The following is a 25,420-nucleotide window of genomic DNA, read 5'->3' on the forward strand; positions in this document are numbered from 1 at the left end:
TTACTAAACTCCTAACATGAAAGGTGTTTGTTTTATGTATCGTATGGTGCACCTTATCGCGTCCTCACAGTCAAGATATGTATCGCACAAGGGCATTGTTACAATGCTAAGTATTGTTGAAAATGTCACAATGAAGTATATCAACATTTGTCAACTGTGATACAATCTATGCTTTTGCCACACTGGTTTCACATGGTAGTCGCTTAGAATGATGAACTGAAAATACCGTTTTACCTTATTAGTATCCGTTATTCCTGTCATTGATTGGTTGGTTGGTTGGTTGGTTGTTTAACGCCGCACTCAGCAAATATTCCAGCTATATGACGGCGGTCTGTAAATAATCGAGTCTGGACCAGACAATCCAGTGATTGATATCATGAGCATCGATCCACGCAATTGGGATCGATGACATGCATCAACCAAGTCAGCGAGCCTAACCACCCGATCCTGTTAGTCGCCTTTTACGACAAGCAAAGTCACCTTTTACGGCAAGCATGGGTTGCTGAAGACCTATTCTACCCCGGAATCTTCGCGGGTTTCCAGTCATTGATGATTAAAGACGGTAGATATACATATTCAAAGAATATACGTTATTATCTCTTGTATGAGAACTTAAAAGTTGAAACAGTACTACCGCCATAACTTGAATGTCAGTTTAATGGTTTTTTAAAGTTTGTTTGTTTATTTGTTAGTTTGTTGTTTAACGCTCAGCTATATGACGGCGGTCGAGTCTGGACCAGACAATCAGGTGATTGGCATCATAAGGAATGATCCACGCAATTGGGATACGATGTCGAGCAAAAACTAAGTCAGCGATACTGACCACCTGACCAATCGACATCTGGTTCGTCAACTACCGTGCAGATTACGGTCGATTGCAGGATTTGCAAAACATGTGTACCGCCGACTCGGCATCAGTAAATATTTTCCAAATGTTTTCATATTTATGATCAAGGTGCTCACGTGCTTTGATGCACTTCTGATTATCACAGCCATTTTGTTTGGAGCAAATGCAAGTGATATGAGAGGTGGAATCTGATTGATCAACAGAAGGGACATAGACGGGACATAAATCGTTATCGCCACTGGCCCAGAAATTCCAGCCTAGTTCGGCAAGGGCTGAAACTGAGCTTTTAAAGTCTCCTTGCATCAGGAATATGCGGATATCGTGGCGCATGCTCAGTAGTGTGCCTGGTCCTAATACGATAACTTGCAGGTACAAACATAATTATCTCCCTTGTGTATATATGCAATAACGGAATCAATAGGGAATCCGCATTGTATGGGACAAGAGGTTGAATATTTGCTGGTCCGTGACGTTTATCAACAAGCTCAGTCTCTCTCCTTAACAGAAGAATGTTTCACTTACCTCGCTCCAGTCAACTTTGGCATCAGGGTTTGTGGAGATCTTCCTGTAGACCGCTTTCAAATCGTGGTTCTTGATGTCAGACCCGAATAATTCTCTGATCTTCTCGCAGAACTGATCATACCGCAGATTCTCTACAACATACAACAGGCAGAGAGTTGTGTGTTCTTTACAGATAATTATAAACGGTAACCCGACAATATGTGGCTAGTAACATTTCCAAAGGATGGGTTGAATTTCTAATGATGCAACAGAACAATCTCACCATGCTGTCTGATTCTTCTCATTAGTGAGTGAGTGAGTGAGTTGGGTTTTACACCGCTTTTAACAGTATTCCAGTTATATCGCGGCGTGTCAGCTTAATGTGGGAGGAAAGCCCGAAGTGATGCAGGTCTCAGACGTTTACCACTTCGGTGAAACCCACGAGCACGGGTATGGTGCTGACAAACCTAGAAACATAATTGGGGCGAACCGGGATTCGAACCCACAATCATAGGTTTCTGGCGTGCCCAAGGGACGCAACTCTGCACAGCGAATCGCGGCGCCTTAGACGACTGGGCCACCCGTGCCCCCCTTCTCATTAGTCGCAACTAAACGCGTGTACACATTTGTTTAGTTCCCATTAGAGTACACGATAAACATAAACTGCCGGCCAAAAGAAAGTACATGTATATACTTGAAAATTGGAATAGCCTAAAATATGACAAGCCTTATCAAACCGTTACAAGGCTGAAAACAGTTGAGGTTAACAGTGCAAAGTTAAGGTTCAAACCACAACTTTGATACTCGTATCAAATGCATCACCAACGAATAACCATTTCTTGTTTGTTTCATTTCTGCCACATTCCAAACACGGGTGCATACTTTTTTGCAGTTTATATGCATAGTATAAATTATATACCAGGTACAAAAGATATATACATACTGAAACAGTTTATCTAAAATCGGCCTACATCATCCTTTTGACTTAATTTCAATTCTGTCATGATAATCAAGGACGATCTGAAGAAGAACTCGCTATAAATATTTATTGGGCAACGTCTTTTGGCGCGCGAGTCCTCCTTATCTTTAATCGACATTTTAATTTCAAAATACTGTGGAATGGGCTAGGCATTACACAAATTAATATATCACTATTTGTAGCACGTTATGCTACGTCTATAGAATGATACGTTTTTCGGTACCAACATAATCTGTGGAAATTCCGCGTGAAAAAAGGTCTCCAGCAACCTGTCCTGGTCGTACGAGGTGACTTAAGTGGCCGTGTAGTCAGGCTCGGTGACTTAGGTGTCCGTGTAGTCAGGCTCGGTGACTTAAGTGTCCGTGTAGTCAGGCTCGGTGACTTAAGTGTCCGTGTAGTCAGGCTCGGTGACTTAAGTGGCCGTGTGATCAGGCTCGGTGACCTTAGTGGCCGTGTAGTCAGGGTCGGTGACTTATGTGGCCGTGTGGTCAGGCTCGCTGACTTCAGTGTCCGTGTGATCAGGCTCGGTGACCTTAGTGGCCGTGTAGTCAGGGCTCGGTGACTTATGTGGCCGTGTAGTCAGGCTCGGTGACTTAAGTGGCCGTGTAGTCAGGCTCGGTGACTTAAGTGGTCGTGTGGTCAGGCTCGGTGACTATTGTGGCCGTGTAGTCAGGCTCGGTGACTTAAGTGGCCGTGTAGTCAGGCTCGGTGACTTATGTGGCCGTGTAGTCAGGCTCGGTGACTTAAGTGTCCGTGTGGTCAGGCTCGCTGACCTTAGTGGCCGTGTAGTCAGGCTCGGTAAATCAAGTGTCCGTGTGGTCAGGCTCAGTGACCTAAGTGGCCGTGTAGTCAGGTTCGGTGACTTATGTGGCCGGGTGGTCAGACTCGGTGACTTATGTGGCCTTGTGGTCAGGCTCGGTGACCTAAGTGTCCGTGTGGTCAGGCTCGCTGACTTAAGCGGCCGGGTGGTCAGGCTCGGTGACCTGGTTGCTGTGGTGTCATCGTACCCCGGCGGCGTGAATAATTGTTCATAATATCGATCTCTGGTTTATATATTGCTGAATGTCGTGTTTAACAACAAACACACAAACCAGAAGAAAACAAACATAATAAGATACTGACATTGCTGGAATATTGCCAAAATGCGACGTAAAAACTTACTCACTCGAATAGAGTGATTGTAATACAATTTTTTTTATAAATTACATATATTTTCGAGTATCGAACAAGAAACAGCAACCCGTAGTACTCAACCGTGACGTCATTTCCACCTGTCTAGTCATCCCTGAAAGCCCATTTGTTCGTGGCGCTGATAAAGAGTACAATTCTTAGCTCAGAGAAACTTAAGAGGCGCATTGTAATTGTAGTCATTACAAACTTGATAAAAACCATAGTCAAATGTCTCCCTCGTCAGGCGGAACATAATCATGTCATAAACATGTCGAACACAGGCGCTTCTGTCGAGCGAACAGTTTATTTAACGCCCCCTTTCAAACCATAAAATCGGCCTTAGGAGAAGCATGATTGAGACTCGGCCAGGAGACTTGGTAATCGACTTAGTGCTCGTTTCGGCGGTTCCTAGTATTCGTTGACAATGGATATATTATAATCTGCTTTCCCTGGAGTTTCCTTACTGTGCCGGTTTTACTAAAAGAAAGTGACAAGTCCATGTTAAGACTCTCGCTGAAGTGACGAAACCGATTTGGTTGGGATTTTAATTTGATTTACATTGAAACAGATATGATATCTAAATCCCCCGGGCCTCTAGCACTCCAGTGCTTGTCGGGGAATGGGAGACGTTGATTATAATATAATGTTTGACTGGCCCGGTTCGATTATTTACAGGTCGCGTGAAATAGCTGGAATATTGGTGACTTTAGCGTTAAACAACATTCAATCATTCATCATAATGTCTTGCTTGTCCTTCGGGTTACATATATATATACATATATATATATATATTTATTGATGAAGATTATTTTGATTTGTTTATTTATTGGTAGATTGTTTCAGTTGACACCCATTTTATATAAAGCTGGGCATCACCCCATCCACCCGTAATAAAACATGCTGTATCTCTGCTTGTACCACCATACCATAGCTTGTGAGTGAGACAGACAGACAGACAGACATATCTACAGACACAGACTGACAGACAGACATATCTACAGACAGACAGACATATAAGTAGACAGGCGCACATGTATAGATAATGAGGCGTGTTTCGCGCACATTTACCAAGACTGTTGAGTCTCTCCGTGTTATTATAGTATGTAAAAAAGGTATAAAAACAGTAAAGAAGCAAACCCACAGAATGCAACGAAAAAAATGATAATATTGAAACAATGTTCCAAAATCTGTTTCCAGAATTTCATGCATTCGGAACACACCAGGAAAGAGGAAAAGTATATCTCGGACTTTTCTTAATATTCTTAAAGTCATATAGAAAACAGAGACTGCATGCAGTCTAGTATCTACCATAAAACTGTTGGTGACCTCTACTGAATATAAATATGCTCCTAGCGGTTATAATGTCATAAATATCTATGATCCGACATGCTCCGACATTTCCTTTGGTACACCGTAAAATTCAAGCTCATTGTCACGTGATGTGTAACACAATCGACATGCATAATATACACGACTGGAGGTCCCAGCCCACAACACAAGGCAACACAACAATATAGTGCTAAAAAGCCACGCTGCTTCGAGTGCATGAAATAAGAGATCTCTGGTCGCATACAATGAATATATTAAGTACTCCCCAATGCCTCAAGACGGGGGAGTTTCGGTAGGCATGACTTACAGACTTTAAAAACTGCAGATTTATTCAGGATCAAGCAGTGAAGTATATTAAACAAGAAATGGCGTTTCTTAAACGCCGGGTAAAAAATCCGTCGTTGTGAATTAGGTCAGACGGAACATAATACTCGTACCCAGTGCTGGTGTTCTTTTCTGTGAATAATCAATGGACGAAGTAATTTCCGTTATATACTGCTCGATAATTGCTAGGAATAGTGATTAAACCCTTCTTCTTGCTAAGTGAAAAAAAGAACTGATAAAAAATAAATCCTGACCACCTCTCTCCCCTCCCCGCCCATGATTACTCATTGACAATGAGAGATGTAATACGCTACGGCCTCTAAATCCTCCGTAAATGTTGTGTAGTATATGTGTGATCAATTCGTTAATCAATACATTGACAGGGGTTATGTGAGACAGGAAACTCTCTCCAGCCAGAACATTGGGGAATTGTTGTCCTGTAAATATGAGCTAACGAGGAATCAATGGGTGCGGTCAGGTTGGTCTGATGAAAGACAAAGTCGTCCTTGGCAGATCCCGTTCGAAAGTGACCACATGGGGAGAGCGCTGTGTAGCTTGTGCAGCAACGATCTGTTGTTGGATACACCGCGTGGGATACTGTCAGATGAGATTAGTAAATAGTCGATACCTCATTGAAAATGTGTGTTAATTGAGTCGGGTTAACGCCGCTTTGAACAGTATTTCAGTTACGTCACGGCGTCACAGCTCGAAGTGAGGCAGGTCTTAGACGTTTTGCACTTGGCACAAACCACGAACGTTTGTATGGAGCTGGCAAACCAAGTAACATAATCTGGGATTCGAACCTTAGAATCTTAGAATTCCAGCACGCCTAGCTCCGCGAAAGGCATTGTAACGACTGGGCCACCAATGGCTCCATACGTCATCACTCGCCCCTTTCCGTAACCTACAAGAAGACTCGTCCCCCTATCCATGAATGTTACGACAAACCAATCAGAATGCGCGTGTGACTTCAATTTCTTCGTCAAAGAATCCCTCAGAAATATTTTTTGGTTTTACATATGCCTTGCATCTAACAATATACCAAAGACACAGTTAAATGTGTTCAATCATACTGTATAATTTCGCACGTCCCGATGTGGATTAAATTGCATCTGAAATAAATATAATATATGGGGAAATGTAAGTGAACCATTACGCAACGAGTTGACAATTGTTTTAGGTAGCCCCATTTGCGCTTAGACGGAACCCGGTCGCAAAAAATGGCCATGAGCGGGGCACGAGTCGCTGTTCGGCTTGTCCCGGAATAACACGAGTTGGTCACGCTTGTCCCGGAATAACACGAGCTGGTCACGAATGCAATGGCTCTAGGTCTCCGTTTCACAAAGCGATCGTAGCTCTAACTCCAATACTTTAACAAAGGTTCACGACATTCGTAGCGATAAGATAGCCATCTGGAACGGGATCCCATTTGCTTATATCTGTAGAAGAGGTTGCTTCTCGGCGACAATGTCTTGTACAATAAGACATCAGCGTGTCATTCAGGGAGTGAGTGAATATTGTTTTACGTAGCTATATCACGGTGGTTGAAAAACAGCTGAGTCTGATCCAGACAAAACAGTGATTGGTAGCATGATAAACGACACCCAAGCAGCCAGGGCTCGGTTCAACAAAGCGATCGTAGCGTTAAGTGATCGTAACTCTGATGCTGTAACACAGACTTCAGACTTCCGTAGCGCTACGATCGCTCTGTCCAACATAGTTATATAATCATAATGTTAGTCGGCTCGTACTAGTTATTCAACCATCAAATCCACCTAACCGGTACGACTTTTGTAAGTAAATGTTGTGATTCGAACCCGGGCCAATGCCCCAAGAGCGGGGCCACTAACCATTGGGCTATTTACTCAATGTTAGGCGACTAACGGGATCAGGTGGTCAGGCTCGCGGTTGATACGTGTCATCGTATCCCAATTGTGTAGATCGATGCTCATGATGTCAATCAATGGATTGTAATACAAATCTTAGATGATTACCTCTTCGGGGAAACCGTTATGGGGTTGAAAGATACTGCAAACATAAGCAGAGAGAAGTTGGGATTCGAACCCAAGTTTCTTCCACGCCGAACGACTGCAACTCTGTACAGCGAATTAAGACGCCGAAAACTATTGGGCCATCCAATTTATAATCACATAAGTGGAGCAGAGTCCACCATTGTTTTCTTGTGTTAATGCGACCTCGGGATTGGCGGGGGTGGTGGTGTGTGTGTGTGTGTGTGTGTGTGTGTGTGTGGGGGGGGGGGGGGGGGGGGGGTATGGTATATTGGTATAACATCCCCGATGGTATCACAGTTTGTGCTGACCCTGTACAATATCCGCATACACCCTGCTAGTCGTAGTCGTAATAGTATCCAATCATCATCATCATCATCATCATCATCATCATCATTACCCCGGTGAAGTTTTTATTGCAAGTACATGACCATGTTTGTTTACAAATAAACTCTACTGAATTGCAAAACAAAATCTCTAACAAATATGGAAAGAATTAGTTAGTGTTTTGTTGCTTCGCAAAACGCATGAGTTCCTATGCTAAATTATTATAATCGCCTAACACTGATCGATTCTTGGAACGGCCAGGCTAGGGGTATAGTTTACCACTTATTCTATTGATGATTGATCGGATCAAAGGGAGCTATTTAACATTAAGGCTATATGTACGTGTTTGTTAATCCACAATTGTTGGCACAATGCGACAGATGTGCATACAGGAAATACATATATAATATTTCACAATACCCTCCACTCTCAAGCAGGTCCTCGGTAACGAGGATTATTTAAACAGCATACATTTCATGGGATGCATAAAAAATAATCCACGAAACAATAGAACGTAAACCTTTACGCTCACTGTTGTGAAACGAATCTTCGTCTGTGGTGTAGATTACAACATGAACTACACTTTGCTTTAGACACCAGTTATTCGATAAACAAATAATGAATAAAATACATTTATTAGTCATTTTGTAAATCCATTATTTCATATTTACTAATTCTATACACAACGGTAATACAACAAACATAATTCTTGTATATATTATTAAAGCCATTACTTATGTTAAATATCCATCATTTCACTGCCATAGACAGTTGTGCGATTGACATACCATTCTTATCAAAGAATAGTCCGCTTTTTATCCGCCAAATCTCGTCTCATTAGCAGGTAATCGTTAAACAACACATATCAATTTTAAAGTCATTGCTTTAAAATTTAAGTTCAATATTTAATGTTGCAATACCTACTCTCGTAAATATACATTTTCATACCGTGTTTCTATAACCCACGTATTCCACCCCCACCCACAAAACCCACGCCGCTCACCGATTTACCCCCACCCTAACAGAAACACACCCACCCCTAATACACAACCAACATGCTCTACCTGTAATCATCTGTCGTCGTTCCTCTGGGGTAGCCTCGGCGCCCTGATATGTCATATCCTTGATTAAATCCTCAAACTTATTGAGTTTGTTCTGAAACGTCCCCAGAGTGTAGGGTCGCCCCTCCCCCGCCGACTCTCCTCCGTACAGCGACATCTTGAATCTGTCCCCACTCAACTCAATCACACCGAGGTTCCATTACAAACAGGGCCTTCCCTCTTCCGTCAGTGTATCACACACCATCCTGAAATTTCAGTTGACTAAAACAAGCCATTGACACCGTCCGACGTGCTTCGTTATTCTCCGCTCTACTCGTGCGGAGACTTCCGCGGCCTAGCAACGAAGCTAATCTCACGAGCCCGCCGATATGTGCGTTGACGGTAGATCTGCTGACGGAAAGATTACCCCCAGATAAGCGACAGTGAGTGGGGTGCCTTCAGCGGAGAGGGTCGGGTAGCAGTCAGTTCGTACATCCAGTTGTCAGCGAAATCAGCTGAAATCGAACGGCAGTCGCCGATCAAGTTTCGGGAGCTGTTTACACAATGTTAAATCCCCGCTGCCTGTACCTACGATCTATTTACCCATAGCAATACCTGTTTAAACAGGCGTTATCAATTTGCAACAACAAAACTTTGAGTGGTGGGCCTATTCAGTAATGGTATCTTATTTACACAACGCGAAGACACGACATTCGTCTATATCTGAACGCTATGTGATATAATGTTGTTGTGAATATTTGTTACCGTGAATATGTGAAGTAAAAATGAAAAGTTGATGAAAAATATATGTCAATGTTAGAGGTGACAATGCGGCGTGATTGATTCAGTGTTTAGTCGCACTGTTTATTTGTTCCGTTTATTCAATCACGAACGCGTTTAATTGTTTATTGATCTATGCACGACATACTTTTATTTGCATACTTGTATTATTATATTGTTATAACTCATACATCCACTCAATCCATGTTATGTGTATATTCATTCACGCAATCACTTTCTCGTATCCAAACATATTCATTTAAGTGCATACTTTCATTCATTCACTCAATATTTATTCATACATGGAATTGTATTTATTCATTCATTCATTCATTCATTCATTCATTCATTCATCCACGCTCACTTGCTACCTTTATTCATTCACTCACTCACGTGTTCACACACCTTCTCACTCGCTCTGTTCTGTTTATTGAATTATTCATTGCACACACATATTTACCAATACAAAATAGACCAGACAAGGCTCCCCAGTTCCCGGCCAGCGCGCCACGAGCCGTACATATCCCGAATCTTACAATACTAAACCAGACAAATCATAATCCACACCGGGCTCAATTTGCCGGCTATTTGTTCCGCTAACGTCGAGGGGGTAGGGTCACACACAATGCTGACAAGCCACATTTACGACCACTACAAAGAAAGCCACACACAAACCGAAATTAAATCTTCACGTGTGAAAGCCTACAGTCTTCACTTAATAGACTATTGTTAGGTGAGCTAAAAGTAAAGCCGTGGCGATGGACATATGTCAGCAGGTCATATATTGCTCTATAAGAAAAACATCGCCTTGTAAAAGGCGACTATACTTGTCGTAAGAGACGACTGACGGGATCAGGTGGTCAGACTCGCTGTCTTGGTTGAAGCATGTCATCGTATCCTAATTGCGTTGATCGATCCTCATGATGTCAATCACTTGATTGTCTGGTGCAGACTCGATTATTTACAGACTGCTGTCATATAAACAAACAAAGAAACACAATCGTAATGATTTACACCGCGTGTGTGGCTATCGTGCCCGCAGGAATGTTTGCAGGACGTTTGTATGTGTTGTGTAAAGTGAAACATGATTAATCCAGACCCCGCTTATGCGGACTCCCTATTTCCGGGCGATATTGTTGGGGGCACATAGTTCTACATAAAAACAACAACAAATTTTCTTTAATCCGGAAATTTTAGTCATTATCATATTTTCTGTATGAAAGTTCATTTTTTTGTTTCTTTATATAAATAGAGTATTTATCGAATAAATGATTCCCTTGAAGAACAAATAAATGACCAAATGGCGTCAGTTTGGAAACAATACACAGTCTTTTTGTCTGAAATCTGGGTTGTTGTTTTTAAATTTCAAAAACTTCATTCCTTGATCCGTGGGACTTTTGTTACAAAACGTGGTGACCATAGATATAGTTACATATTTATCTCCAGAGGTTCAGGTCAGTTTGTCAAACATGAAAACAAATGTCATCTGAAGTTTACTGAGAAAACATGAGAAATGCTGGACTTCCTCTTTGAAAATATCAATGGAAAATTTGGGGGAACAAATTTAGGCAAGAAGTAGGCAACCCCATCTGCTTGGATTGGCAAAGTCAGCACCAAGTAATCTGGCCAAGACGTGTAATTTAAGCTTCACGTATATCGATGATCTGATATCGTTCAATAACCAATTCCCTTCCCCTGATTTACCCACCTGAACTAGAAATAAAGAATACCAGTGAGACCGCTTCATCTAGATCTGTGTCATATTTGGGGGCACGGGTGGCCCAGTCGTCTAAGGCGCCGCGATTCGCTGTGCAGAGTTGCGTCCCATGGGCACGCCAGAAATCTATGATTGTGGGCTCGAATCCTGGTACGCCCCGATTATGTTTCTAGGTTGGTCAGCACTGATCACTTTCACCTGGATCACTTCGGGCTTTCCTCCCACATTAAGCAGACGCGCCGCGATATAACTGGAATCCTGTTAAAAGCGGCGCTAAACCCAACTCACTCACCGTTTCATTTTGAGAGCTTTGCATAAAGATTCAGAGTGACAAAAATCAATTCACATGACTGTATGACAAGAGGGATGACTTCCCCTTTATGTTGAGCAATATTCCCGCAGCTCCAGCTCTTGGTGTTTACATTTCACAACTTTTTAGGTACATGCTCTTTCCACCAAGATTTAAATGAACATCATTGGACTCTTACTCAGAAGTTGTTTGATCAAATTTACAACATTCTAGAATACAATGCATCACTGCCTGTGACGGAAACTGTATTCTTTCTCTGACAAGCTTCAGGAATACAATTCATCACTGCCTGTGACGGAAACAGTATTCTGTCTCTGACAAGCTTCAGGAATACAATGCATCACTGCCTGTGACGGAAACAGTATTCTTTCTCTGACAAGCTACTGGAATACAATGCATCACTGCCTGTGACGGAAACAGTATTCTTTCTCTGACAAGCTTCAGGAATACAATGCATCACTGCCTGTGACGGAAACAGTATTCTGTCTCTGACAAGCTTCAGGAATACAATGCATCACTGCCTGTGACAGAAACAGTATTCTGTCTCTGACAAGCTTCAGGAATACAATGCGTCACTGCCTGTGACGGAAACTGTATTCTTTCTCTGACAAGCTACAGGAATACAATGCATCACTGCCTGTGACGGAAACAGTATTCTTTCTCTGACAAGCTTCAGAAATACAATGCATCACTGCCTGTGACGGAAACAGTATTCTGTCTCTGACAAGCTTCAGGAATACAATGCATCACTGCCTGTGACGGAAACAGTATTCTGTCTCTGACAAGCTACAGGAATACAATGCATCACTGCCTGTGACGGAAACAGTATTCTTTCTCTGACAAGCTTCAGGAATACACCACAATAAAGGAAATATTTAGAAAATTTACAATAAAGGAATACTGACGTTTCTTATGTTGTGGCCTACACTCCATAACGACCTTCCCATAAACACTACGCATATCATACTTGTATCCATTTCTGTGGCTAATGTTTAAGTAAAGACCGTGCATCCTTTCAAGAGCCACTGGAGTTTATTTACATCAAAATACAATTTCATTTGTTTCTCTTTAGGATTTCGTCAGATTATGCCCGACCCCACTCATAAAAAAACTGATATCATTCAACGCAATTGGAATACGATGACATGCATCAACCAAGTCAGAGTTTGGCCACTGGATCCCGTTAGTCGCATCTTACGATGAGATGGGTTGCTGAAGACCAGGGTGCCGTTGTACAGAGCGATCTTAGCGCTAAGATGATCGTAACTCCCACACCTTAACATAGACTTACGACAGACGTAGCGCTAAGGTTGTTTTGTACAACGGCACCCAGTTCTTAACCGGATCTTCACGAGGGTATATCTGAAATACTGTTCAATCAACGCAAAATCCAAGTCACAATCATCATCGTCATTATCAAGTTACCTGAAGGAGAAGTTGATCATATCGTATTGTTCAGATCCCCAGTTTGAACCCTTCTCATACAATGAGACAAAAAAACCAACATGACCTCCAGATTCGTACCGATCATGACCAATGCTAGTCTGTCGAAGATTGACGTCACCTACTGTATTCCCCCCACATACATGCTGTGAAATAGTACGTTTAAAACTGCCTCCACCCCACCTCCCCACTCACTTGCCCCGTGTGGATGCCGGGATACGAGTGGTTTCCAGCAACCCATGCTGGTCGTTAATGGCGACTTGTCGATGGGGTGGTCAGACTCGGTAACTTGGTTCCCTGGATCGTCGCTTGACATCATTAACTGGATTGTGTGGTCCATACTCGACCACATGCCGTCTTATAGCTGGAATATTGCTGAGTGCGGCATTGACCAACACACTTGAAATATTGAACAGATGAAGGAATTAAATCCCACGCGTTTTGTTACATTGATTTTACGGCCGCTTCCCGAATTTGATTTGCCTCAATGTTAATTTGTATCCCCACGGCACATAGTGTTGGGCTATAGTCATCATCTGGTCTGTCTGTCCGCCCGTCCGTCTGTTCGTCCGTATTTCGTTTCCGGAGCATAACTTGAAAACCGTGAAAGATTTTCCACCCAAACTTGGTACATGTGCCTTTGCCATTGTTGGGGCCAGGGGGGTTTGTCTTCTTCTGATGACTCTTGTTTTGTTTCTATGTGAATTCAAACACATCATTGATATGCATCTGAGTCAAGCACAGTTTGTCATAAATGGAAACAGATTTGCAGTTTTTTGTGTTTAAGGTTAACTGTTAGTGGTGGGTTACAGTTTAAACAGGAATATTAGAGTAGCCTCCCTTGGATTGCTCACCATCCATGGGTTCGGGTGGCATCTGTCGCCGAATGTTTAACTGTACTTATTGGATAAAGTGAGTGAGTGGGGTGTTCAAGTCATGTCACCCCTTATCATCATTATATTGTGGGAAATCCGAAGTTATGCAGGTTTTAGGTTTACCACTTACCACTTTCGTGAAATTCACGAGTGCGAAATGGCGCTGAAAACTGAGACTCCTTTAACCATGGAGCATGTGGGATTCGAACCTACAATATTCGGACTAAGGGGCGTCCAGCATATCAAATTACAGTACCTCCGGCGAACCCTCGTGTATTAAGGCAATTTCGCAATACATATAAGCAATCAGTGTTACTTAAATTAAATAAAATCAAACAGATAATAGATATAATTCTGATTGACACCCAGAAATAAGGTTGAGATCAATACCTCATCGTTCGGCTGGAAATAACTACGGCCAATACTGTGAATCCCTGCGTTTGATTGAGATTTGTGGAACAAATTACCTGACAAATCTAGGTTGCAAAATTAGTTTAAGCCGACGAACGTGCGTGCTCCAATTTGATTTGTGTAAATCGAATGCCCTTCTAATGACCTGAAAAGGACGTTACTGAACGACTCATTTGTGCATTCACCCATACTTCGTTGCAATCAAACAATCTAATTTAAAACCTATCTTCAAGAATCAGATCAAGTTCTTTACGTAATCACGAATGACGAAACATTTAGAATCACATGTTACCATCACCAATTCATCTTTATTTTCTGGCAAGCTAACATTATGCATTTCATCACTTTTTTCTATGAGGTACAACCATTTTTTTAAAGTTTGTTTTTCTGTTATCATTATGACTACTCAACTATCTATGACACGAAAAAGTATTATTTGCATCCAAGTTCCGCAAGACGTCATTTGGTTAAATTCATATAAGTATTATAACTTTTGAAATGGCAGAAACTTTAAGAAAAAGTCAAAATAAACAGAGTGGTCTCATTATGACGAGGATACAAATGTGATGACGCTAATATATCATATACTGAATCGCAAAAGAAACGTCACCTTGGGTAGATATTTGAGAAACCTCCTTTGTCCAAACACTGTAAACATACTTTGAGACATATTAAAAAGATAAAACTTGAAATTGAAAGGTTGAAATTAAAGTGTCAAATGTTCTTAAAGTGAAACACAACACCAGTCTCTGAGAAAATAGCATCACAAGTCAGTATCTCGTGTGTCCGCCATGTGCATTGATGACAGCCGTGCAACGTCGATACATGGAATGGATGAGGCGGTTGATGAAGGCCATAGGCACTTTGGCCTACATTCTGGGGAACGCCTGACGCCGTTCAGCTGCAGTTGTCGGCCTTGGTCAGACGTCATTCAGCCGTCTTTGAAACTCGTCCCACATGTGCTCAATGGGATTTAAATCGGGACTGGAGGCAGGACACTCCATGGTTCTGATGTCATTCTGCTGGAAGAAATCTCTTGTTTCTCTGGCAGTGTGGGCACAGGCGTTATCATGCTGAAACACCTAGTTGCGACGACGTGCCAAATGAGGTATGGGGTGTGGACTCAAGGCTTGATCAATATACAGAGCTGCTGTGACTCCATTGCCCCTCCTAGGACCGATGTTCTGGGCCGACCCTCTGTGCAAGGCCAATTCCACCCCACACCATCATGCTCGGACCACCAAACGAGTCTCTCTCAACAACACAAGCATCCGAATAACGTTCCCCACGGCGTCGTCAGACTCCCTCTCTCTCTGCCATCTGCTGTTGAGATTCAGTAACGGCTCTCGTGTTAGAAGAGGACTCTTCTCCACTGCTGGTGGCGCCAATGCTGGTGCTGTGTTGCCCACTGAAGACGGTCCATGACGTGGTGTCAGAATGGGTCCTCGGCCTGTGACAGTGGAGGTGTATGCTCGTCAATGTGTCGCTGGTGTGTCCCCATGGTCTGTCAGCAGTTTCTGCGACAGTAACAACGCGATCTTAAAGATGCTGTCGCACAATCTGACGATACTGACGTCGGGTCACACACTGCAGCACTCTCAATCACACCCAGCAGCACTCTCAATCACAACCAGCAGGATTCTTAATCATAACCAGTAACGCTCTCAATCACACCCAGCAGCACTCTCAAACACACCCAGCAACACTCTCAATCACACCCAGCAGCACTCTCAATCACACCAAGCATCACTCTCAATTAGCCCGGCAGCTCTCTCAATCATAACCAGCAGCTCTCTCAGTCACACCAAGCAGCTCTCTCAATCACAACCAGCAGCTCTCTCAATCACACCCAGCAGCTCTCTCAATCACAACCAGCATCACTCTCAATCATACCAAGCATCACTCTCAATCACACCCAGCATCACTCTCAATCACAACCAGCATCACTCTCAATCACACCCAGTAGCACTCTCAATCACAACCAGCATCACTCTCAATCACAACCAGCATCACTCTCAATCACACTCAGCATCACTCTCAACCACACCCAGCATCACCCTCAATCACACCCAGCATCACTCTCAATCACACCAAGCATCACCCTCAATCACAACCAGCATCACTCTCAATCACACCCAACATCGCTCTCAATCATAACCAGCAGCTCTCTCAATCACAACCAGCATCGCTCTCAATCACAACCAGCATCACTCTCAATCACACCCAGCATCACTCTCAATCACAATCAGCATCACTCTCAATCACACCCAGCAGCACCCTCAATCATAACCATAAGCTCTCTCAATCACAACCAGCATCACTCTCAATCACACCCAGTAGCACTCTCAATCATAACCAGCAGCACTCTCAATCATAACCAGCAGCTCTCTCAATCATAACCAGCAGCTATCTCAATCATAACCAGCAGCACTCTCAATCATAACCAGTAGCACTCTCAATCATAACCAGCAGCACTCTCAATCACAAACAGCAGCTCTCTCAATCATAACCAGCAGCACTCTCAATCATAGCCAGCAGCACTCTCAATCACAAACAGCAGCTCTCTCAATCATAACCAGCAGCTCTCTCAATCATAACCAGCAGTACTCTCAATCATAACCAGCAGCTCTCTCAATCACACCCAGTAGCACTCTCAATCATAACCGGCAGCACTCTCAATCACACCCAGCAGCACTCTCAATCACAACCAGCATCACTCTCAATCACAACCAGCATCACTCTCAATCACACTCAGCATCACTCTCAACCACACCCAGCATCACCCTCAATCACACCCAGCATCACTCTCAATCACACCAAGCATCACCCTCAATCACAACCAGCATCACTCTCAATCACACCCAACATCGCTCTCAATCATAACCAGCAGCTCTCTCAATCACACCCAGCATCACTCTCAATCACACCAAGCATCACCCTCAATCACAACCAGCATCACTCTCAATCACACCCAACATCGCTCTCAATCATAACCAGCAGCTCTCTCAATCACAACCAGCATCGCTCTCAATCACAACCAGCATCACTCTCAATCACACCCAGCATCACTCTCAATCACAATCAGCATCACTCTCAATCACACCCAGCAGCACCCTCAATCATAACCATAAGCTCTCTCAATCACAACCAGCATCACTCTCAATCACACCCAGTAGCACTCTCAATCATAACCAGCAGCACTCTCAATCATAACCAGCAGCTCTCTCAATCATAACCAGCAGCTATCTCAATCATAACCAGCAGCACTCTCAATCATAACCAGTAGCACTCTCAATCATAACCAGCAGCACTCTCAATCACAAACAGCAGCTCTCTCAATCATAACCAGCAGCACTCTCAATCATAGCCAGCAGCACTCTCAATCACAAACAGCAGCTCTCTCAATCATAACCAGCAGCTCTCTCAATCATAACCAGCAGTACTCTCAATCATAACCAGCAGCTCTCTCAATCACACCCAGTAGCACTCTCAATCATAACCGGCAGCACTCTCAATCACACCCAGCAGCACTCTCAATCACAACCAGCATCACTCTCAATCACACCCAGCATCGCTCTCAATCATAACCAGTAGCACTCTCAATCATAACCAGCAGCACTCTCAATCACACCCAGCAGCACTCTCAATCACAACCAGCATCAATCTCAATCATAACCAGTAGCACTCTCAATCACAAACAGCAGCTCTCTCAATCATAACCAGCAGCACTCTCAATCACAAACAGCAGCTCTCTCAATCATAACCAGCAGCTATCTCAATCATAACCAGCAGCACTCTCAATCACACCCAGTAGCACTCTCAATCATAACCAGTAGCACTCTCAATCACACCCAGTAGCTCTCTCAATCATAACCAGCAGCACTCTCAATCATAACAAGCAGCTCTCTCAATCACAACCAGCAGCACTCTCAATCACAACGAGCAGCACCTTTTCAGATAATATTTTGTTCAAATATGATATCATACATAGAGCATTAAAGATATCCGCCGTGGAGACAATGTACACATCATTATGAGACAATTGAAAACTACATGAAGTCACGTCTTCAGACGGCGATAGCCTGTTTCAACCATAACCGTGCTTGTGGCTACATAAAATAATGACTTTCTTAATCTACACCACTTCAGGCTCTCCTCCAGTATAACCTGAAAGCTGTTCCAAATGGCGTTCCAAAGGGCATTAAACCTAACCCATTCACTCTTGCTTTAATGCCGGAGGAGCATATGCAGTTCGCGATCAGGGAATCTGTTAATAATAATCTCAAACACATCACAGACAATTGATCGGAAACGTCTCTACTCGGTATCCGTTTTCTAATATACAGGCCATACTCACACTCAAATGAAAGGAAAGTTGAACGAGCCAGCTCACGCCTTGGACTCGGTCACCAAAAGCAATATGACAAGGTATGTCGGTCTCGCAATCAACCTAAAGCAATTGCCCACTTGTTGCGGAAATGTCCAGACCACGCCCCAGCCCGGGCCCAATTAAAACAAGAATTACAGTTAGGACCACTATCTGTCGTAGATCTCCTAAAACCAAGCGATACAACAGCGAAGGCCACACAACCCTAAAACCAAAAATCAACTCATATCAATGCGAACATCTTATCAATAAACATACTGTGTTTTCAGTGTTGAGCTTGGTTACCTGTAGATTTAACCGCGCTAAATTGAATCTGGAACTGAACGCACAGCGTGAGGTTTCAAATGTTAAATTTAGCGCGGTTAAATCTGCAGGTAACCTAGCTCAACATTGAAAACACAGTATGTTTATCTCCATTCTACCATGACTAAATAAAACGCGAACTCTTTGGAGTTAGTAAATATACTGAGTGAAGCGGCATGGGTTGAGTCCAGTGTTTTGAGTGGGTTGTCGATCTGAATTACGGTATCTCCGAACAAAATATGGCGCTGTGTATACTGAAGCAGTTTGTTTACACCGTAATACTTCACTCGAACATATGACAGGCTTTGAAAGCATATAAGCACGGCAACTTGGTAAGCTAACATGAAGTGGGCATCCCTAAAGAAACCAAAGCAAGCTTTGCTAGGCTTTTGATCTACATAGCGCATCACCATTAAGACGTACATACATTCCCTTTGTTGATTTCCATCATTTTTTCTGCACTAAATGTATTGCCACACATCCTTTGAATATAGTAGTAACCGCATCTGTGCATTTTGTAACCTGTAATTGTGTGTGTGTGTGTGTAAGGACACACACACACACACACACACACACACATACACACACACACACACACACACACACATGGAACTGTTGTTGTTTTAAGCTGTCTTACAACTGGCTGTCTTACAAATGAGAGGATACTATTATAAACACGTCGCTGACCGCTTAATTACCTTCTGTGTATTGTTCGCAAAACCAATCCTTTTGTCAATGACCTTGCCCACGCAAAGGTTTCCTAAGGGAAAGACATGCGCAAGCTCTGATGAGCTCTGTTAAGATTGAATATTGTACTGTAAACATTCGCTCGCTGCTTATCAACTTTGACAGGTTGTCAGTTGTACACGCGAATCTCGTGTCTGGTTAGTGTTAGGTTGTCACGGAAACAAGCTTCGTCATGGCAACCAGTGCTTGATGTTAACCTTTGCCCCTCAATCTGCATAACTTTTTTGTTGGTTTTCCTTGGTTAAGTTGTGTGGCCATGTGTCTTACAGTTTATTCAACGTTGATACAGACTTCAAGTCTGTGAAATGATTGATGCACTAATATACACATGAATAGGTTTGTTGTATCAGTGTTTTATGGAGTTTAACACGCACATTATTGTCTGGTCGTTTTTAACAGGTATCTTCAAAACACAATTTTTTCACAGACTTTACAAGAGTTTGATGAACACCCGATTCTTTGATATGACTATATGTACTCTATCATGTCATAGGGGCGGTCGGGTAGCCTAGCTGTCAAAGCGTTCGCCCGTCACGCTGAAGACCCGGGTTCGATTCCCGACATGAGTACAATGTGTGAAGCTCATTTCTGGTGTCCCCCACCGTGATGTTGCTGGAATATTGCTAAAAGAGGCGTAAAACCATACTCACTCACTCACTCACTCACTCTATCATGTCAACTATTCATTCCCTTTCGATGTGTCTTGTTGTCTTTGAAAAATATACATCAATCTTTGCTTTGATGTCAGAACAAAGAAATACATGCTCCAAAACGTTGCTTGAAAGAGCGACATGGCTTCCCCGTTTGAGTGAGTGGGTTAAAGTTAACGTCGCATCGGCATTATTTCAGCCATATAACGTAACCGCGTTTAGAGAGGTGTTAACATCACTTCAACCAAGTATTGATAAAATAAATACATTGTTTTTGATGACACGTCCGCCCTTAACCTTTTTCCCGTTCCTTATTTTTATTTTTAAATATTCAGAAGAGACATTTTCAACTCATATTTCATTTTTGCACCGGATTCCAACTTTTACCCCTCCGCCGGCGTGGAGCGTCACCATGAGAGATCACTGGTTCATTTCCGTAGATGTGTACCCTGACAAAGAAAAATGATTTATCCAACCTCCTAGCTCAATCAATTTTGAAAAATAAATTACGAGAAACTAAAAATGAGAGAATTGAAAAAGTAATGGTATTCTGGGTATAAATTCCCTATTACCGACCCTTTGTCGTTCAAACAGGCTAGACCGCGTCCGTGGTCTAGTGGTAAAGCGTCCGCCCGTCTAGTAGAAGGTCCAGGGTTCGATCCCAGGCCGCGTCATACCAAAAGACATGATTATAAGATGGTACTTGTTGTTACCCTGCATTGTGCCTGGCATAAAGGGGCTAAAACAAGGACTGGTCGGCTCGGAGTCGGTATACTGTGCCTGAGTGGGGTATTCATGTTAAACTGTTGCATGGTGTCTGGGCCACACACAGAGACGTGCAATAATCTAGAACGCGACGTTAAACCCAATTTCACCTCACCTCACAAGCAGGCTACAATGGTGATCTGGCGGTAACAGCGTGTGATCAAGTTGGTTTGTGTGTCAAACATTGGTTTCCATGGCCCGGTCTGGAATCTTTATAGGCCGATATGGAGTGAGTGAGTTTTGTTTAAAGCCGCTTGGACAGTATTCCAGTTATGTCACGGTGTGGACGTGGGGGAAAATCCTGAAATGATGCAGGTCTCAGACGGTTACCAGTTCGGTGAAACCAAAGAGCACAGCTATGGTGCTGACAAACCTAGAAACATTATCAGGGCGAATCTAGTATTCAAACCAACTAGGTTTCTGGGTGCCTAAACGACGCAACTCTGCACAGGGAATTTAGGCGCCGAGGTCAACTGGACTACCCTTGCCTCAAGGCCACTATGGTACGACTGTGATATTGTAAACTCTCATTTGAAGTATTGTCACAAAATGTTTGGCAGGGCTGATGATTAGACACTACTTTCGGGGTAATTTGCGGCATAACAGAGAACTCGCATTAGGCACCAACACTAACCATTTAAATATTCCAGAGGTAGGTGGGTGTTCTTGGTGTCTCAGTAAACGTCGTTGCTCTAAGCTGACCTTCTCCACTTCAGACTTGTACAGGAAAAAAGGATTTGTGTTGGAGACACATGATTCCTGTCACGCCTTATATACGAGGGGTGTTCATTAAAGATTTCCCCTAAACCACTTAGGGTTATCATATTTGGTTGAAATTTCACATGTGTAATGATACATGTATCTATGGGTTATGTCTGAATTTACAGCATCGAACTATTAATCTTACCACTTTTACAGGTGTTATGATCGAGTAGGGTGTGACAATGGAGCCAGTAGAATACCGAGCAGTGATTAGGTTTTTATATTTGAAAGGTCGCACACCAAAAGAAACTTTCGATGAAATGAAAGCAACTTATGGGGAAGATGCCCCATCATATGACGTTGTTAAACACTGGCATCGCCAGTTCAAGTGTGGTCGGACATATGTGGAAACAGCTGCCTGGTCGCCCCCATTCAGCCATTGATGAGGACACTATCCATCAAGTGGAGACCGCCATTTTGGCAGACCGACGTATAACTGTTCACCAGTTAGCACAAGATGTCAAGATTAGTGTAGGGTCTGTGGAAAAAATCATCCATGACAATTTGAACATGCATAAGGTGTCTGCACGATGGATTCCCAGGTTGCTCACACCTTTCCAAAAGCAGGAACGAGTCAATTGCTCAAAGGATCTTTTGGACATGTGCCCAAAAGACCAGGCAAACTTTTTTGACAGACTTATCACTAAGGATGAAACATGGGTCCATCACTATGATCCTGAGACTAAAGTTCAGTTAATGCAATGGAAGCATGTGGAGTCACCACCCCCAAAGAAGGCACGTGTCCAACCCTCTGCAGGTAAGGTCATGCTCACGGTGTTTTTGGACCAGCACGGAGTAGTGATGATGGATTTCTTGGCAAAGGGTACCACAATTACAGGAACTTATTATGCTTCACTACTGTGGAAATTGCGGGACGCTATCAAGCTTAAGAGGCGTGGCATGCTGACCAAGGGTGTCCGTCTCCTGCAAGACAATGCTCCAGTACACAACTCTCATGTTGCCCAGACAGAAGCGCGGTCCTGTGGCTATGAAATCCTTCCACATCCTCCTTACTCTTCTGACCTTGCACCATCTGACTTCAACCTCTTTCCAACGATGAAGTCATTTCTGAAGGGAAAACGTTTCACAGATGATGAAACACTGATTTCTGAAGTCAAGTCCGGGTTTGAGACCCAAAATGAGGGCTTTTACAAGCGAGGTCGCCATAGTTGCATAAAACGATGGGAGAAATGTGTAACTCTTGGTGGTTCCTATGTGGAGAAAGACTAATACCTATGCCAAGTTTCATTCCACTAGGTCCATCGGAAGTGGGTCAGGGGAAATCTTTAATGAATATCCCTCGTATACACACATTTTGCTACAAAAGAGCGAGACAATCAATCTGCTACCAACAGATCCATTCCCCACATGGGTACAATGTATGATGCTTGTTTGTTGATTAACGCCGCACTCAGTATAATTCCAGCTGAATGACGGCAGTCTGTAAATAATCGAGTCTGGACCAGACAATTCAGTGGCTGACAGCATGAGCATCGAACTACGCAAATGGCATACGGTGATATGCTTCAACGAAGTCACCGAGCCCAGCCACACGATCCCGTTAGCCGGCTCTAACGACAAGTATTGTCGCCTTTTACTGCCAGCATGGGTTGCTGAAGGTGAGGTGACATAGGGTTTGACGTCGCGTCCACGATTATTGCGACGTGCATGCACGTGCATGCACATGTGTGTGTTTGTGTGTGTATGTGTGTGTGTGTGTGTGTGTGTGTGTGTGTGTGTGTGTGGCTGCTTGTACTAGACCGTTCTGATGCCGGTTTATAGTGCTCGCTCACTGAGATACCATGCCGCAGTTTAACATGAATACCCTACTCAGACACAGTATACTGACTCCAAGCCGATCAGTCCTTGTTTTAGCCCCTTAATGCCGAGCACCAGACAGGGTAACAACAAGTACCATCTTTTACGTCTTTTGGTATGAGGGGGTCGGGGATTGAACCCCGGACCTTCCGCTCTCCGGGCGGACGCCCTACCACTAGACCACGGAGTCGGTCGGGTTGCTGAAGACCTATTCTGACACGGGTCGGACAGTGTATGAAGCCCATGTGTCCCCCGACGTGATACTGCAGGAGTATAGCTGAATTCGGCGTAAAACCAAACTCACTCACTCACTATTACCATAATAATTTTTTTTTGCAGGACAACCTGTGAACAATTTTATTTGTTTTGTAAAATCTGAGGCAATTCTGTTGTCAGTATTGACTGGAAAAAATTATTTTCTTCAAACATCGTAAGCAGCCCCTGATCACCCTCCTTCCCTCCCTCTTCCCCCTGGCAAACGTCTAAGACTTCACTCACTCACTCACTCACTCACTCACCGAGCTATCTTTCTTCACCAACAATGGTTTCATGGGGTCGAGTCTGAACAAAACATACCAGTGATTGATATTATACGCAGTACACTGACACAACCAAATCAACGATTGAGTCCCCTCTTATGTCAGGCATAGGGTGCTGGGGCCAAATCAACTCGGAATCCCCGCGAGGCATTACTCTCATAAATTCACCTAAACACAATAATTAAAGACAAACGAGAAAATACAAACGAAATATAAACATAATTCACGTTTTAAGACAATCAGTCCACGATACAATACGTTTCAATCGATATTTTCAATTGCAGAAATCAAACAGCAATATTTTGATCTATCGATTGACGCAATTTAGCTGTTTTCAACACAAGGTGAAGACAATGTAAAATATTTTGTTGTTTACGTTCAAATCATCAAAAAAACTACCATTACGTCAAAGTCTATTCTCATAAGCAGTCAACGTCAGCTTTCTGTACCTTCGTAACTGTTGTCTTTCCAAACAAGGTATGAATATTCAAAGCGAAGGAATATGAAAATAGGAATTTAAATGAAAACTGTTCTTTTTATAGCCTTCGTGACATTGACAGCTGAGTCAGATCCTTCTCGAAATCTCGATTGCACGCATGCGCTGATTCCAGTTAAACCACCTCTTCAAACATGAGCACGGTCTAGCATCAAGGCTGTCTATTTGGAACTCTGAAAACAGAATGTCAAGGCTGTTGTCTTTGAGTTGTAGAGCTTGTTTACGTGGAAGATCATACGCACTATTGACGTCTATTTATTCTACAGGCTAGTCAGTACGTTTGTTATTGTATTGTTCTTGGCGGTAAGGTAGCCCAGTGGTTCCTCGCTTATCACGCTGAGTGATCGCATTGATCACCTGTAACTTTCACCTATCTACACTTACCTGTAACTTTCACCTATCTACACTTACCTGTAACTTTCACCTATCTACACTTACCTGTAACTTTCACCTATCTACACATACCTGTAACTTTCACCAATCTACACATACCTGTAACTTTCACCTATCTACACTTACCTGTAACTTTCACCGATCTACACATACCTGTAACTTTCACCAATCTACACATACCTGTAACTTTCACCTATCTACACTTACCTGTAACTTTCACCTATCTACACTTACCTGTAACTTTCACCTATCTACACTTACCTGTAACTTTCACCGATCTACACATACCTGTAACTTTCACCTATCTACACATGCCTGTAACTTTCACCTATCTACACTTACCTGTAACTTTCACCTATCTACACATGCCTGTAACTTTCACCTATCTACACTTACCTGTAACTTTCACCTATCTACACTTATCTGTAACTTTCACCGATCTACACTTACCTGTAACTTTCACCTATCTACCCACACCTGTAACTTTCACCTATCTAC

The 25,420-nt window shown here is 43.0% G+C and overlaps 1 protein-coding gene across 1 annotated transcript in view; it reads right to left on the reverse strand.

The window, feature by feature from the left end:
• Positions 1-8,789, reverse strand: part of LOC139443124 (WD repeat-containing protein 64-like) — a 71,010-nt gene extending 62,221 nt beyond the window's left edge. The window contains exons 1-2 of the mRNA XM_071224072.1: positions 8,551-8,789; positions 1,370-1,500 (exon numbers count right to left, since the gene is read on the reverse strand). Coding sequence (XP_071080173.1) covers positions 1,370-1,500; positions 8,551-8,704 — 285 coding nt within the window. The 5' untranslated portion in view covers positions 8,705-8,789. The remainder of the gene's footprint in view (positions 1-1,369; positions 1,501-8,550) is intronic.
• Between the last annotated feature and the right edge of the window lie 16,631 nt (positions 8,790-25,420).

Source organism: Haliotis cracherodii, unplaced genomic scaffold (genome assembly GCF_022045235.1).
Source record: "Haliotis cracherodii isolate W230 unplaced genomic scaffold, xgHalCrac1.p SCAF_5, whole genome shotgun sequence".
In the NCBI taxonomy this organism is placed as follows: Eukaryota; Metazoa; Mollusca; class Gastropoda; order Lepetellida; family Haliotidae; genus Haliotis; species Haliotis cracherodii.